General features: G+C 33.9%; 2 protein-coding genes across 12 annotated transcripts in view; one reads left to right on the forward strand and one right to left on the reverse strand.

Moving 5' to 3' along the window:
- Positions 1–17224, forward strand: part of LOC146997247 (uncharacterized) — a 67360-nt gene that overhangs the window by 45292 nt on the left and 4844 nt on the right. The window lies entirely within an intron of this gene.
- LOC118185243 (metaxin-2-like) overlaps positions 1–17224 on the reverse strand; it is an 81423-nt gene that overhangs the window by 6961 nt on the left and 57238 nt on the right. For 7 of the 10 annotated variants that reach the window (XM_035355085.2, XM_035355080.2, XM_085817127.1 and 4 more), the window contains 2 exons: positions 14128–14204; positions 10267–10457 (listed from right to left, as the gene is read on the reverse strand). In XM_035355085.2, the coding sequence (XP_035210976.1) occupies positions 10267–10457; positions 14128–14204 (268 nt within the window). Of the gene's footprint in view, positions 1–5448; positions 5975–6949; positions 8204–10266; positions 10458–14127; positions 14205–17224 lie in introns of those variants that run through there. The other 3 variants (XR_015041253.1, XM_085817125.1, XM_085817124.1) reach the window with 3 other exon arrangements.

Below are 17224 nucleotides of genomic sequence, written 5' to 3' on the forward strand. Positions count from 1 at the left end.
TTCACTTCATAAAATTCAAGTTTCTTCCTCCCAGCACCACTCCACTTAACCAGCCTATTGACCAGCAAATTACACTCTTTTTTTTAAAAAAAAATCGAAGCACCATGAATAAAGTGGTAGTTTTTTATAAAATTGAATATGTGTATAGCTCATACAGAGATAATAAAATGATTAAAAAATCAAGGTCATAATAACTGTTCACGGCTCACAATCACCCATTGAGTGTTAGTAGTTAGTCGAACCGACCTTGGCGGCAATGCATGCTTGAATTCGTCGAGGCAAGGAGTGGTAGAGTTTCCTAATGTCATCCTTCGAAACATTCTGCCAGGCATTCATCAGTTGTCGCTCCGAATCTGCGATATTTTGTAGTGCCCGAATTTGACGGCCTACAATGTCTTAGACATATTCGATTGGTGAAAGGTTTGGTGACCTTGCTGGCAAAGAAAGCGTATCAACCGCACGGAAACAGTCCAGAGATATGCGAGCGGTATGTGGCCCGGCATAATCTTATTGGAAAATGGCCCCAGGATGACATGCCATGAAGGGTAATGCAACCGGCTGCAGGATGGTATCAACATATAGTTGAGCTGTTAAAGATGTACGGAGGTTGACTAAAGATGACCTGCTGTCATAAGAATTAGCGCCCCACACCATCACATCAGGGGTTATGGTTGTATGGTTTTGTAAAACAAAGGCTGATTGGGACCGCAGTCCCCGTCCTCTCCAGACACTCACACGGTGATGATCTGCTTGATGAAGCGGGATTCATCGCTGAACACTATACGCCAGCCATGATGATTGGCTACGACACCACTCCAGACGACTACGCGGATGTTCTGGGGTCAAAGACAGACGTCTTAAAGGCCTCTGTGAACGTAACCCCGCCTCAGAACAAGCGCCATGAGATAGTGGACGGTACTACGAGAGGTATAGACGTGACTGTAGTGCGTTGAATAGTCGACAATGATACCGTTGGGGCGGTTCGTGGCGAACAATTATCCTTTCTTGCCTAGCATTTGTGCTCCTTTGCCTTCCAGAACCTTCATTTCTTTGTAGCAACCATTGCTGCCAACATCTTTGCATATCAGCGTCTGTACGATACAGGTGGTGGCCTATTGCTCAGTATGACCACCCAGTTTCACGCGACCCTACAATGCGACTAGGTTCAAAGTGGTTTAGTTGTCTGTAAGGTCTTCGATATCGTCGTAATGGCATCTTTAGTTGTTTCTTTACGGAATTACAATGACAGCAACAAAAAAGATAAATCTTCCACTTCTATTAATGGTTTTATACTTTGCGAATTGCGCGCTATGATCGCAACTCCTGTTCATTTGCCTTGAAACTTTGATCGCTTGCATATTCGATCAAGATGTTTTTGCACACCAAATTTCGTCACGATCGCAAAAGTCCTTCTTGGTGCGTCGATTTTTTTTGCAAAAGAGTGTATTTTCAACTTTAAAACGCTGTGCACAAAGGACTTGTTTCAAAGGTGCTTTGAAGTGATTCCAAATACAAGCCTGAAACTCGGACAATTTTGAAAGGATCACTTCAACATCCTAAATTGTTTAAACCTCATTGATAAGGCTTGAGAAAACATCTCAGCGAGGACCCTGAATTCAGCATGGGGGGAAACCGTGGCCTCACAGTACTTCTAATTTATGTTTTGATCCTCAACCTGTGGATAACACAGTGCAACTAGTCGAAGAAATTGTACCTCTGGGGAACAGTATGAGTCTGGATGTGGATGGTGCTGATCTGGATGAGTTAGCGGAAGAGCATAGTGAAGAACTAAAAACAAACGGACGAAGTTAAAGAACTTCACAAGAAGCAGCAGCAAGAGGTGGTAGATCTTTCGTTAGGGGTGGAAAGAACAGGAGATGAGGCCCTCTCTTACAGTAAGATTTAAAGAAGTTTTTGCAAAATGGGAAGAAGTGAAAACTTTCTTTGAAGAAAATCACCCTAATAAAGCAATGTGTAGGCGCACCATGAATCAGTGTTATGACAGTGTAGTGTCGCATTTTAGAGGCATCTTAAAAAGGAGACAGAAGCAAGTGTTATTACACTGCTCGACATTTAAAATGCAACACCAAGAAGGAGGGTCAGAAATTTATGCAAATTTCACAGTAGACGCACGTCACTGAGTTACGTGAATGATGTGAAATGCGCAGCTCTCCGACACACGTGAAGTAAGATATAAGGGAAGGAACGTGCAGAATGGGCAATATTCGTGTCGTTATTTCTGCCAGACAAATTATCGAAAAAAGTTGGTTTTTGTCCTGGAGGATACGTGTAATAGGAGAGAATGGCAGGCCGCCATCAACGAAGGCCCTTCCAGCAGACAGACGATTTTACGAAGGGTATGGTGATCGGACTGAGAAGGGCGGGTTGGTCCTTACGTCAAATCGCAGCTGATATCCACATGGATGAGAGCACGGTGCATCGGCTATGGCGAACATGGTTGGAATAAGGAAATGTGGGAAGAAGGAGGGATGCAGGTGCAGCCAGAGTGACGTCAGCACGCGTGGATCGACGCATCCGCCGACAAGCTGTGGCGGTCCCGCGAGTCACTTGTACTGCGATTCTGCAGCATGTGCAAGATACCCTGGATGTTCCCGTGTCGACCAGAACCACTTCCCGTCGATTGGTTGAATGTGACCTGCACTCATGCCGTCTGTTAAGGAGACTGCCATTGACCCCACAGCACAGACGCCAACGTTTAGAATGGTGCCGGACTGAAGCGATGTGGATGACAGAATGGCGAAACGTCGTGTTCTCAGATGAGTCACGCTTCTGTTTATCTAGTGACAATCGCCTCATACGCGTGTGGCGTCGGTGTGGAGACAGATCTAAACCGGCAGTAACTGTGCAACGCCTCACCGCGCGACAACGTGGCATAATGGTTTGGGGCGCTATTGCCTACGATTCCAGGTCACCTCTAGTTCGTATTCAGGGCACTATGACGGCCCAGCGATACTTGGATAATGCACTGCGGCTGGTGGCAATCCCCTACTTTCAGGGGCTGCCTAATGCAATTTTTCAACAGGATAACGCCCGACCACACAGTGCTCGCATCTGCCAACATGCTCTGCAAGGTATACAGATGCTTCCCTGGCCACCGTACTCTCCTGACCTGTCACCAATTGAACATGTGTGAGATGTGATTGAACGCCGTTTGCAGACTCTGTCCCTGCCTCGTTCAGAAGTCGAACTGTGTCAAATGGTTGAAAGGGAATCTATAGCCATCCCTCAGAACACCATCCGCACTCTTATTGATTCTATACCTAGACGTGTTTCTTCGTGCATCGCTGTCCGCGGTGGTCCTACATAAATAATAATCTCAGATATTCAGCAGCATAACTCCGGGTAAAACTATGCACATGCTAGCACACTGACAGCCAATAAAAGCATTTCTCATGCCCATTTGTCTGTAACAAGCATACCAACGTGTCATGTATTTAATTGTAATTTGTAATATCATACTCATGTGTCAGCTACAAGTATCTAAATGTATTATGTAATTTGTACTCTCATAAGCATGTGACTGTTAACAAGCATCGAAATGTATTATGTACAAAAATGTAAGGTGTACACACACAGGTATGTAATTTGTAATATCTGTACACAGGCATGCACCAATTCGGAAATTGTATGCTACAAGCAAATATATTTCAGCCCAGTTTGGCCATGTACTACTTAACTATTTGGTTATTCAATGAATACTGGACCTGGGCAGTAAGAATGAGCATCAACCCGGTGGCATTCGATTCGTAGAACTGCCAACCGGACGGTCCAGGCGTTGGGTTTGGGCGCGCGGTGCGAGCCACCCATGAGGCATCACGGGTCATACTCAAGATAAGGGCGGGCGTGACACTATGCTAATTAACTTAATAGTAAAGGGGTGGTGGTCCCGTCCTCCGTCACTTGTCCTACTGAGCCGACGCCGTTCTCGCTCTGTATTCTGACCATCATTTTTAAATAAAGATCACTTATTGCTGTTTGCTGACTCTTTTTTCCAAATTTCATCACTTTCTGATGAAGCAACCTGCAAATAAAAGAAAATTAAGGGATTCTGACCCAGAACCTGCTTCCAGTAGGGTAAAATTCCCAAGAGAAAGCCTCCTAAATCAAAGGGGGACTCTCCATCCCCATAGCAACCCGTTTCATCTTCCCCACAATCTTATCGCCAGTCAGGACTCTTCATAAACCGCACTTATATTATTTATCACTGTTATTTATTAGAAAAATTTATTTTTATGTTGATATTTTTCGGGGTGCGAAACGGATTAACTGCATTTCCATTATTTTCAATGGAGAAGTTTATCTCTAGATATGAGAAATTCGCTATACGAGCTCAATGCTGGAATGAATTAAACTCATATCCAGAGGTTCCACTGTATATCAACTGTGATAAATAACATAACAATTCAATTGCAGAAAATTATTTGACTCAAATGGTAAATTTTTCCTCAAAAATTTTAACTGTCCATATAATTTAATGTATAACCTAAAACTGTGATGCTTATTAATAACTAAGACAATATAAAATAAGTATTATGATGAAATTCAAAATGTTAGTTCATTTAAATAACATAAAATAAACAAATATGTAAGGAGAAATATTTACATTCTTCCTGAAAACTTTTAACATGAAATAAAAAATATGAATTTCATTCTACAACCCCTTTTTACCTCCTGCCAAACTATGTACATTGGTAAAAAGGAGGTAATGTTTTTGGTCCAGAAATTCGATAGTTAGTTTTCAGTGAATGACAATGAATTAGGGTCTTCAAAAGTTTTTACCTATTTTTAGAATGATGAAAGGCTGTTTGTGCATGACAATCTTTTTTGTCCACGATAACTCATTTGAAGCTTGCAAAAATGCCCGTTTTCTGTATAGAAGCTTTTTATATTCATATAAAGAGTTAATTGAATTTTTAATAAAACTAGACAACTGGAAGTGGTACTTTACTGGAAGCCATTAAAGGCCTGTTTACACTAGCCAGATTTTGAGGTCAAGAAATGCACATAAATTTGACGGCTCCTCTAAAGGGATAAAGGGGCACTCAGTATTTTAACCTCCTGCCAAACTATATACATAGGCTAAGGAAGTCAAGTTTTTGGTTCAAAAATTCGACACCGAGATTTTATTCAATAAACTCGAATTAGGGTACCCTAGTACAAGTGTTTACAATTTTTACAATGATGTGTTTCTGTCTGAGTGTGCATGATGATTTTTTTGCGTCCATCTCTTATACGAGATTTCCAAAAACTCAATTGTTTTTCCTATTTAGGCATTATGTACATTCATATACAGAGTTGATTACAATTGGGTAAAATTGGAGAAAGGAAATGATACTTAATAGGAAGCCCATGATGGTGTAATAGACAACCGGAAGTAGTAGTTTGAAGCTCATTAAATAGTTTTTATTAAAAAAATATATTAAAATATAATCCAAAAATTTTTATTTTGTATTTAAATACAAAAACAGCTGTTCCTTTTATAAGAATGGAACAACCTACTACAGTTCAAATGCCGAATCAACTTCTACATCATTTTCAACTTGCATCAAATTCTGCATAGTATTAAATGTTTCTGATGCATTACGTGCATTTTCTGTTCCACTCACAGACCATCATAAATTTAATTTCTAACTCTACTACTGATTCTGAAATTCAGTGGATTTTTCCTGTAAAGCATCCATCAAAAAATCTAAGTTTTAAAGATTTTCTTTACAAATGGTTTCAGTACAATATTTTTATTTGTTTATTTTTAATAAAATTATTAAATTTTTTAACTAACAAGAAATGAAACAAAATAATTATGCTTGAACATTGATGAGACATACCACTCGCCTGCAAAAGCCACACACAGCCTGCAAGCCCTGCTGTATCTACCCCTCATATGTATAATAATTTAGGATGTAGCTGAGAAAAGACAAATATTTTTAATCATGGATGATGGCTGTAGATGGTGCTGGAATACAAAATGCATAATAGCATATTAGAAGGATGAAACTTGCAGACAAACATAGCTGTAGATAACAACATTTTATTTTTGAGTAAAATAATTCTTGGAACGCATATTCTGATTCACACATTATTATGGGTGCAATATATATGCACACCACATTTTTGAAAGCTTAGCACATCTTAATAAACTGGATGCTAGACAAAAGCAAGCGTGAAAATGAAATGCATTATGAAGAAGCATATGAGAGAGTTAAAAAAGGTTTCGGTTTCAACTGAAATCTTATTCATGGCTGGCTAAAACGTAACTGCATTGCAGTGTTATATGTAAGAACATGATGTGGATTAATTTGAAATGACACAGTTTAGATTGATATGTTATAAATAGTTACTATTTTTAGGGCAGAAAGTAGAAATACCCAAATTTATATGAAGGATAAAAGGTGATGTTGCCAATTAAAATCAGAAGTTAGCTTTACATATTTTTATCTTATATATATATATATATATATATATCATATTTACTCACATATTTTTTACTCGTGTTTTTTCAGCGGATTAGGAAATTTCTAATTCATGTTACCAATGCAAAGTATATGCACAAACAGGAAATTATTCAGTGTATGTGAAAAGAATATTACTGAAATTGATAAGTCCTTTGAAATGCATAATTTAATAATATTAGTGCATCTTATGTGTTTGTTTTTCCTATATTTATGAAGTTCTATCTAAGTTCTACATTTATCAATTAAAGCATATCTAGAGAAATAATATATGGTGCCTAGTTTTCCCCTTCTGTCAGTAAAATTAGAAGGAAATGGGAGTAAAATTAGAAGGAAATGGCAGTAAAATTTCAGGCAATTTTCAGGCAGTAAAATTTCAGGAAATTTCAGGCAGTAAAATTAGAAGGAAATGGGAGAAAAATACAAGAGCAATTATAGTATATTAAAAGATAAGAACATTAAAAGATAGACATTGCATGTATATTAAAAGATATTTATTCAATTCACTTTACATATATAAACTGAGCACCTTTATCTAATACAACAAAATTGAACTACAAATCACAAATCCTATTCTAAAATACACAACATAAAGAACTTCATATATCATTGTTCGATATTTTTAAATGCTTAATATATTGGAATGAACACACTTATCATGTACTCTTTTTTTATATTATTGAAACATTACGATTGTTCTATGATAAGCAAAACTGCTTTATTATAAAATAAAGATATTATAAAGAAGTATACCATGAGGTTTAGAAAAATAAAATAAAAATTTGTCTCTCCTTTCAATATCTGAATGAAATAACAAGTATGGATGACTAAATGGGTAATACTATTTTTTTACTAATAATAGAGAAATTTTCTTCAAGTTAGTTCCTTTTCAGTTGCTATTTCCTTCACAGGAATAAAAAATTGTGCTATATTAGGATCAAACACGCAAACAAAGTACAATTAAACACATAATCTTTTTTTTAGACAATATCTGCTAGAATTTCAAAACTGAACATTTCCAAGAATCATTTCTAAAGAAATAGCAGGAAATGATTTAGCATAAATCCTCCCCAGCCCTAATCACTTCACTCTGGAATTCCTTTCCAAGTGATGAAAAGAATCTCAGTCATCTATTTTTTATTATATTATTTTATAATGGTACAAGACAGTGGTCTTAAAAGAACAATTACTTCATGGATTCAGAAAACTCAATAAGAAAATAAAAGATTAAAAAAGCAGTGAAAATATTCTACTTTACACAAAGTAGCCACATTTTCAAATAATGAAAATATGCTACTTTGTTTTCATTGAATACAAACACTTTATGTGTAAACACTTTTAAAAAGTGTTCATATAAAAAGTGATTATTTCATACTATTTTAGGTAAAAACAAAAACAAAAATATTTAATTATTTTATACATTTAATTTTGCTCTCAATGTAGTATTAAAAAATTTCAAATTTTAACTTTTGTGAAAAATTTTTGAAATGATTTTTTGAATAAATTTTGTGAAAAAATAGGGTTGCAAACTCTAGGTAGAGTGTTCAAAGACCATTTATAGAAGACAATTGTTTTTCTCAATCAGCATAATACTTCATAATGTAAATTTTATTTTCATTAACTCAGACAAAACTGGAGGCATAACATTACTGCTGGCAACTATTCTGTGGACATTGTAACCACAAATTAAGTTACAATGGGTCTTTTTGTCTTCTGCATAATAAGGGTGAAAGCTAGAGGTACAAAATAACAAAATTTAGCAATCTTTGGTAGTAGAAAAAATTTTCTGAATATATATATGTAGTTCCCCCTCTCTTTACTGTTTAAAATATATACAGTCAAAAAGTCGTTAATCCGGACTCGTCGGGACTTTGATTCCGGATTATAGATCATCAGTTTAAATCTTGTAAGATGGCATGCAGAAATTCTAAAATTAAAAATATGAAACCGTAATTTATGAAATAAAGAACAATTATGATCTAAAGGGTATCAAAATAAAAAAAAAAAAAAAAAAGGCTTAATATTTATTTGTTTACTTTATTAAACATTTCTTTCAATAATTAAGACACAATAACATGCCGAATAAATACTAATTCAGAAGTCAAACAACAAAAATCAGCGTTATACCTACAAAACTTTCACAGGACTAGTTTCGATGGTTTTACCGAACCATCATCTTCAGCTGCAAAACCGCAAATGAACAAGATAGGAAATAATGATTAGATAAGATAAGAAAGCCTGAACAAGAATAAGCAAGTGGCGCCATCTATTGGCGAAACCAGAACTAAAACATAATTTCTCTAAAAGCCGAAGGCAAATTTGGATTGGAATTAGGATCGTTAACTAGAACAGAAAGATTTTTATGAATATGAAATGCCTCTAGAAAATCCAGTTCTCCAATGGAAGATGTTTTTTGAATAATTTTGGCAGCAGAAAAATTGAAAGTGTGATTTTCGGACCAGCAATGTTGAGCAACAGAAGACTTCTGTGTTTCCTTTTTTCTAACATATGCCTCATGTTCTTTGACGCGAAATTTTAAGGCTCTCTTAGTTTGGCCAATGTAAATTAAACCACACTGGCAAGGAATCCTATAAATACCCCAGGAATTCATATCCGGAATGGGGTCCTTGAGTATAGAAGTTGGAATTTTATTGATGGGAGAATAAACAACCCGAAAGTTAAATTTCTGCAAAATATGTGCAACTTTATAGCTAATTGATGGAAAGAAGGGAAGGGGGGAAGGGAGGGGAGAAGGGAAGGGAGGGGAGGGGAGGAAGGGGGGATCTATCTTGTTCATTTGCGGTTTTGCAGCTGAAGATGATGGTTCGGTAAAACCATCGAAACTAGTCCTGTGAAAGTTTTGTAGGTATAACGCTGATTTTTGTTGTTTGACTTCTGAATTAGTATTTCTTTCAATGTACGTTGTTTAAGTTGCTTCGTTTTATGTGATAATACTTTCTCTTTAATTCTATAAACAGACATAATTTCTTGTTCAGTTACAAAGTTCCGCTGTTCAAGTCCCGTTAATTGCTGTGCCGAGAATACCGACTAACTTGTCAATCGAAATTTTTTCGTTTTCACTAACCTCTCTGTCACATTCTTCATGTCTTTATCCATTTTTTGCAGAAATTCCACTTTTTGTTTGTTGGATATCGAAACATACTTTCGTTTTGTAGATCCTTTGGAAGTTCCAGCATCGGAATTTCTATTTGACATAATCGAAAGTTCAAGTTTACTTTTATAAAATTGCTCTTACAGTCTGCAAAAAATAATAAGCGGGATCCAATTCGAAGATTAAGGAACAACGCAATCATCAACATTAACTGAAATATATAATTACATAATTTTAGCTTACACCATCCGTTATACATTAAACGCGCAGGTGAAAACATATTCTGCACTTGCGCATACGCATATGCGCAGTAGTCATGGTCTTACGCGCACGCGTAAAACGCCTGTGAGCATGTGTCAACGTGGCGCATGCGAAGAAAGTTTTTAGCTTTGAGATCCGGATTATAGATCATTCCGGATAATGGGTGTCCGAATTGACTTTTGACTGTATATGCATATATATATAAATGTAGTTCCCCTCTCTTTATTGTTTAAAAAAGGTTTGAAAGAATAATAATATATTTAACAAAGTGCAAAGCCTCAAAATGCTTTATAATACTGCAATGTATCATTTGTACAACTAATATAACAAAACTTTTATTAAAAAGTCTAACTGCAACAAATTGTCAGATCTACATAAAAAATTCAATGAATCTACACTGTTAATCAAATAAGAATAACTAACTTTCCATTTCTATATTTTCTATATCATCATCTTCATCAGCATGTTTCTGGAAATACTGTACATCAATATGATGACACAAATTTACAAGATTCTGATACTCTCGTAAAATAGAACACAAACGATTGTCTGGTAAAGGAGTTGTCAGAATTGCAAATAGATGACCAAAAACAACAGCATCTAACTCAGTTGGCCTGGGAAAGAAAAAGTAAATTGCATAGTTGTTTAAGTTAAATAACATGTGCTAATCCATTAAAATCATGAACTGAAGATGTTTCAACAGTTTTAATACTGAATTGATTAATGAAAAACTCAAATGGAAGGCACAAAATTTAATTAATAGAAATATAGGACTACGCATAATCTGCATTAAACACAAATATTAACTGAACTTGCAATTCTATTACAAGAGGAAAATTCAGTTAAATTAAAAATATTTATTCAAAAAAATTATGATTCACGTTTTACTGTGTACTTGCCACTTTGTCAGTTGTTTTAACTTCAAAGAAATTGTAAATTTACTAGAGATTTAAACATTTCCTTAGAATTTTTACACTTAATATTAAAAATTTCCCCTCTAAAGATATTGTCAAAACTACTGCAATAGAATTCTTCAAGTAGAAAGTTTTGCTAAGTTAATTTTGAATACCTCAACACTAAGTAGATTCATAAATAAAAACTTAAACCTATTCTTACATTGTATAATTTTATTATTCATTTAAGAAAAAGTTCATTAAATAATTAAGGAAAATATTTGCAACTTTATTTCAGATTAAAATTCGTTTAAATTCTGTGACTGTGATTTGTACCTAATAATTAAATTGTTGATTTGTAACACTTTAGATCTCAAAAACATTTTTTCCTCATTTTGTAATTAATAATTTATAAATAAAAATATGATAGGGAAAGTTTAATTGAAAAACACGTGTTTCATATTAATTATTTTTCACTTTGAAGTATGAAATCCAAAAAAATGTTTCCTTAACCTTTTGAACTATAGAGGCCATAGAGCCCTCTGTTTGAAATGACGGGGTCGTCCACTAGTGGCCATGTCTTTTTCCCTCATTTTCCAGGCTGAAAGAGTGGAGTGAAATGTCAAATTTGACATCCCAGGGGTTTTAACCACTTATCTCTTTCAAATGTATTTGTGTTAAGAATCTGGTTTTTCCCAATTTTTCCCTTTTAGTTCTTGTAGCTACATAGCTACAGAATTCCCGATAACTGCGTTTGTGTTTGTAAATTGTAAACAGAGCCTTGAGTTGCTTTAGAATATTGCATATTTTCATAAGTTTTTTTAGGAATTACTTTGACATTTTTCTAGCAATATGCCGAAAAGGAAAAAAGGTCTGACTGAAGAAGAAATACGAAATACGAAAACTTCAAGAGCTTGATGATGAAATATATACACATACATTTATCTGTATGTTTATACACGTATGCGTAAATCCAAATGCAAACACATATATATAAATGTATATGTGTGCCGGTGTGTGTACATGTACGTGTCTATATATACGTTATTCCCATTTAAGGGTATGCATGCTTTCCGCTTTATGTGCATATCTGCACTTATACCATATTATATCAGTGCAGACATGCATACTACATGGATATGTAGATATACATTTCCATAAACAAAATTCCCACGTACTTGAATACATGTACAAACACTTTTTCTTACATTTTTATCAATTCATTCTTAACAGTTCTGTCTGTCTGTATTTCCATATATATCTGTTTATAAAGTGACCTTCACACACAGAAGTTTACTGTGAGGTACTGTTATTCAGACAGATCACAAGAACATGAATATGATATTTATGTCAAAGAAACAACAGTAGTTTTACAATTTCAGTCTGAAACCTGGAAATCGTAAATACACTAAAACTAGTCAATCAGTTTGAAAGGTCATCTCTAGCCATTAGATTCCAGATGTAGTGATGTACTGTTATTTTAAAAGGTACCTCACTATCAGTGTCTCGATTTGTCAGTCAAATAATTTTGAAGTAAGATGTTAAGAATAGATTAGAGTAGCATTTGTGAAATTTCACTGTCTGTTGAGCTCCGAGAATACAAACAAGATGTAAAAGCTCTCAAATAATGTACAAATCATTGTTCTAAGACAACACGTTCCCCATCTGAATTTCTGAACCTTAACCTTTTAAGTGATTGAATGCCTTTGTCATTTATTTCAATAAAAAAGAGAAAAACAGTTAATTCAACTGTGTCAGTATAGATTTCGCATGACCTGACAAAGAAGATTGAGTAACTGCAAGTAAAGATACTCGCTAATATATCATAGAATTTAAATTCCACCATATAAAATATGCCACCATGGTTGATGTCAAAACTGCTACAAAGACAGTTTGGAGTTGAAACGAACTGGTTTAAACAATAGAGGAAATAGAAAAATTCACATGGGACGTCGATTTCAAACAGTAGAGAATTTTGCTGATCAGGCACCTGAAATTATCTGGAAATTTCCCTTAATATGTTAAATTATGTAGCATAATATAGAATAACATAATACAGTACTGAAGACAACAACTAATTATTGTGTAACTTTGCCCCACAGATTTTGCAGACACTATGCATAACATACAATTTTCCCTTCAATTTGAAAAACTCTTTGCACTAAGAAACTACCTAAATTTTGAATACCCAAGTGAACATGTTGCCTTAGTGAGGCTGGGAATTTAGTTTTAGACAAATGGGAAAAAAAGACAAATGGAATTTATGTTTTGAATTATGGGTTTACATACTAAATGACTTAAATTAATTCTATTATTAATACTTGAAATATATCACTTACTAGTTTTCAATAAACAATATAAAACGGTACATGATTAAATAAATTTTTTTCAAATTTTTAAAATATTCTAAAAAAAAACAGTTTTTGAGCATCTGTATTATTATGCATTAAATTTGGAAAAGAACTGAATTTTAATTAGTAGCACTTATGTAGTTGGACATTGCAGTACTAACAGTCTACAATAAAATAAAATAATTTTTAATTAAACCAGTTATATCTAATTTGCTGAAAGTTTCTTCCTTAAATAGTATGTTATCAAGTTAGCAGGGAGATTTTGAACAATTGTGTAAAATTAAAATTTCATTACGTCTATAGAGCACAATTTTAACAGTTCCACTGAACTGTTAATCATTTCTAATTTTTAATCTAATTTTTAATCATTGCTATAGCTTTAAGCATTTATTTTTTAATTATTCCCTGTATGGAAAAAGTTCAAAGATATAGCTATATTTTATAATATATACCAAAACAAATTAAAAATTATAAGGACATTAAATAGTAAAAAAAAAAAAAAAAATGAGAGGAAGACTGGTTAAATTTTAAATTGTCTATGGAAATAATCAAATAGTTGAAATATTTTTTGACATAACATTAATATAAAGATACGATATAAATAATTATTGTAAGCACTTAGTAAAGACACATAGTTTTGCAGTGTAATTTAAAATTAAAACCTAAATTTTATAAAAGCGAAAGTAATGTCCTATAATGTAAAGAATGGCATTTTCTTCAACGGAGGTTTACACATTTCCCAGTAGTCTCAATCCGGAACAACTGTAATATGAAATTTTCTCTCAGTGACAAAAAGCATCTTAAAGTCTGGTCACTAATCCCTACACTTCACTTCCTTTTGCGACATAGATGCACCCCTCTGAGAATCCATTAAACTACACACAAGAATCTTTGTTGCAAATAGGAGGTGATTTCTTAAAGGGGAGGGAAGCATTCGGTTCAAGATTCCCCGCCCTTCAAGGCTTTTACTGCTACTAAAGCCCTGGCCTCAAAAGGTTAAGTAAATATTGTGAAAAGCAGAAATATGAAGTAAATCTTACGTGTCTCCAAAAAAGAATTTCTGAGATCCAAGTTTTTCTGATAATGCATGACAGCAATTGTTCACTTCTTCATATACCTAAATAAACATATAAAAACATTACAAATACATAAAAATCTTTGCATATTAGAATAGTAGCAAAATACACTGAACCTGCAGTAATACTTTTTTACCGTAGCTTTCAATCACAGCTTTTAGTTCTGGTACTGTTTTCTCAGTGAGGTAGTAAATTTAACCAAGATATATCACTGGAGCGAAAACAAGTACTTGATTCTGCAACTCAATCATAATGTTAGCTTCCCTTACCATATATATACTATGTAATATTAAGAGCAGAAGGAAAAGCCGGAGCATTGTCGATGCGAGCTTAGATCCATATTGAAGAAGAATTTTGATTGCGTAGCATGTAAAGAACTTGGCAGTCATGGCAGTTTTTATTCCATTTTTATTTGCAATTGAAATTTGTCGCCACAATCACTTGGCACTCTAGCTGTGCCTTTCCACAGAAGATTTACATTTTTGATATTGTTAAGATAGAAAGCAAGTCAGCGAAATTACATCTTAGCACAGTAGAGAGCAAAGCTGAAGTGCATAGTTATGCAAGATGGAAGCACGCGAAGAGAAAAGTTTTGGTTTGCAATTTGGTGATTGGTCAAGAGGCATCTGCATTAACGGTTACGTAAGATCGCATGATTAATTTGAATGATGCAGTTTAGACTTAAGCACTATTTTTAGGACAGATAGATGAAGTTTCCAAATGAAACAGAAAATAAAAGAGGTTATAGTGAATTAAATTTAGAAGTTTGCTTTCATATTTTTTATCTTGCATATATATATATAAGATAACAAAAAATGCAAATCAAAATTATAATTTAAAATGCCTCTTAATTGCTCATTTTTAATGTGGGTACTTTTTCTCTAGTAATAACTTTCTCTAAACTGTGTCATATCTGAAAACGTATTACACATTATGTCATCTTGAAATTTCTGAATTGCCTATGAGTTTTAGCCAATCAGATTGATGAAACATTTTACTATAAATACTGTTGCAATCCTAATATCCTCCCTTTTCCTCTACCTATGCGGCTGAAGGACATCTATTGCTTGGCTGCTTTTGTTAAAAATGTAATGCGCCATCATCAAAATTGTGGGGTGTGGATTGGCCCCCCATTGTGAAGTGAAGACTTCCCCCTAAATTCATCTGTTCTCCAAGTAATAAAGGTATATTTTGAAATATCAAGTGATTTTTGTAATTTTTCAAAAGTTCCCAATGTCTTCTGCTATGTAATTTATATTTTCAGTGATCTTCTAACCGTCAAGCCACTCGAGACTGCAAAATAATGTCTTCCCTAGTCAAGTATTTATCTTTTATAAATTTAACTGTGTTTTACTTACTAAATCTTATCATCATACACACACACACATTATCTATCTCTCTATATATATGAGATATAACAAAATATGATGGCTGTTTTAAAAAATAATTGGCAACCTCAAAATGTAACATTCTGAATTCGGTGCACTTCCGCCTAAATTCATCTGTTCTCCCAAATTCAAGATCATTCCAAATTACATAACCCTGCTTGAAAAAGATAACTAAAACTAATATTGATCAATCACAGCTTAGAATACTCTCTGGACCCAACGAAGTCACGAGCACTATGCTTCCTTTTTTCCCATCCGACTTCTGCCACGCAAAAAACTTTGTGTCGCTTATGCTTCCCTGCCTGATATGAGGTCTTAGCTTTTCATCTGTGTATATAAAAATTATTTGTATTCAGCTATGATTGAAAAGTTCTGTCAAAGAATTAATTTTTGATGTTCCTAAAAATAAAGATGGTGATCCGCTGAATTTAGTTTTGTCAAAGTCTTATTCCTGCCTTATCCACCCAGGTGTTAACCTTCCAGCACGTGCGCTTGGCAATTTTACATGAGCATGAGCACGTTGTATTTTTTACGACATCTGTTATTTTACCATTTTTGGCATGAAAAACGACAGAAACGAGTTAGTATTGATAATAAATTTGTTAAGAAATAAAATATTAATCTTATTATTGCAAAATACAAATTATATCACATTTAAATATAAGTAAATTATTTTTTAAGTTCTTATGTTAGTGAGATGGAAATGCAATGATGTATTTCATTATAGAAAATTTTAAATTTATTATTTAATAATTACATTTTAAAACCGAAGGTAATTTTAATATTCATCAAAGACAAGTATAGACAATAAAAAAGGAAAACACCTTGGTAGGAAAAAAAGTAAGTTTAGCATTACTTACTTCTGCAAGGAAATTTACTTCTTACTGGTTACAAAAACGCACTTTAAACCAACTTTAATGTTTTTATTTATTTCTAAGAAGTAGAAATAAAAGAAAATAAGGAATCGAAATCGCTATTGTTCTCCCATCCAAAGGTTATCTTGTCTTTGTTTTCTTCATCAAATAATTCTTGAAGAATCCGAGCAAAATCAGCTGGTTGCACATTTCCCCCCCCCCATGAAAAAACGATATAAAATTTACAAAGCCAAATGTATTCAAATTAAAATAATACACAGCAATTAATAACACAAAATTACAAAATATTTGAGAAAAAATATATTTTCCGAATTTTAAAACATGACCACCCGCGTGTTGTAACTTTTATGAAAAAGCTGCCATGTAGCACAAAAGCCCAGTTAAAAATAAATAAATAAATAAAGGTTAAATGACTTCCTGTTGGCACATTTCATGATGTGGGGAAGGGTAGAAAAGAGGAATAGAAATGACCTTTATACGTCTCAGCTTCAATATGCGGAAAATGTGCATTAAAAACTGAATTTGTCGTAAATTTTGCACATACGTGCATGCTGGAAGGTTAAAAGTACCGGATTTATGACTGCACACTTAATATATTACATATATAACTTATATATATATAAGTTCAGTTACCATATCTTTGCAAATTATGAATACTAGTTTATTCACAATGGCAAAACTAAACTGCCATTTAGTCTCTAACTAAAATTTCTTGTATTTACTTTACTCTGAGCATTGGGTTACAAACTGTACTTCAATAATATGAAACAAAATGCTACATCCCCCATTAAAATAACT

This window comes from Stegodyphus dumicola, chromosome 5, assembly GCF_044657685.1.
Source record: "Stegodyphus dumicola isolate Sdum_Otavi_A_Nest chromosome 5, ASM4465768v1".
NCBI classification, from domain to species: domain Eukaryota; kingdom Metazoa; phylum Arthropoda; class Arachnida; order Araneae; family Eresidae; genus Stegodyphus; species Stegodyphus dumicola.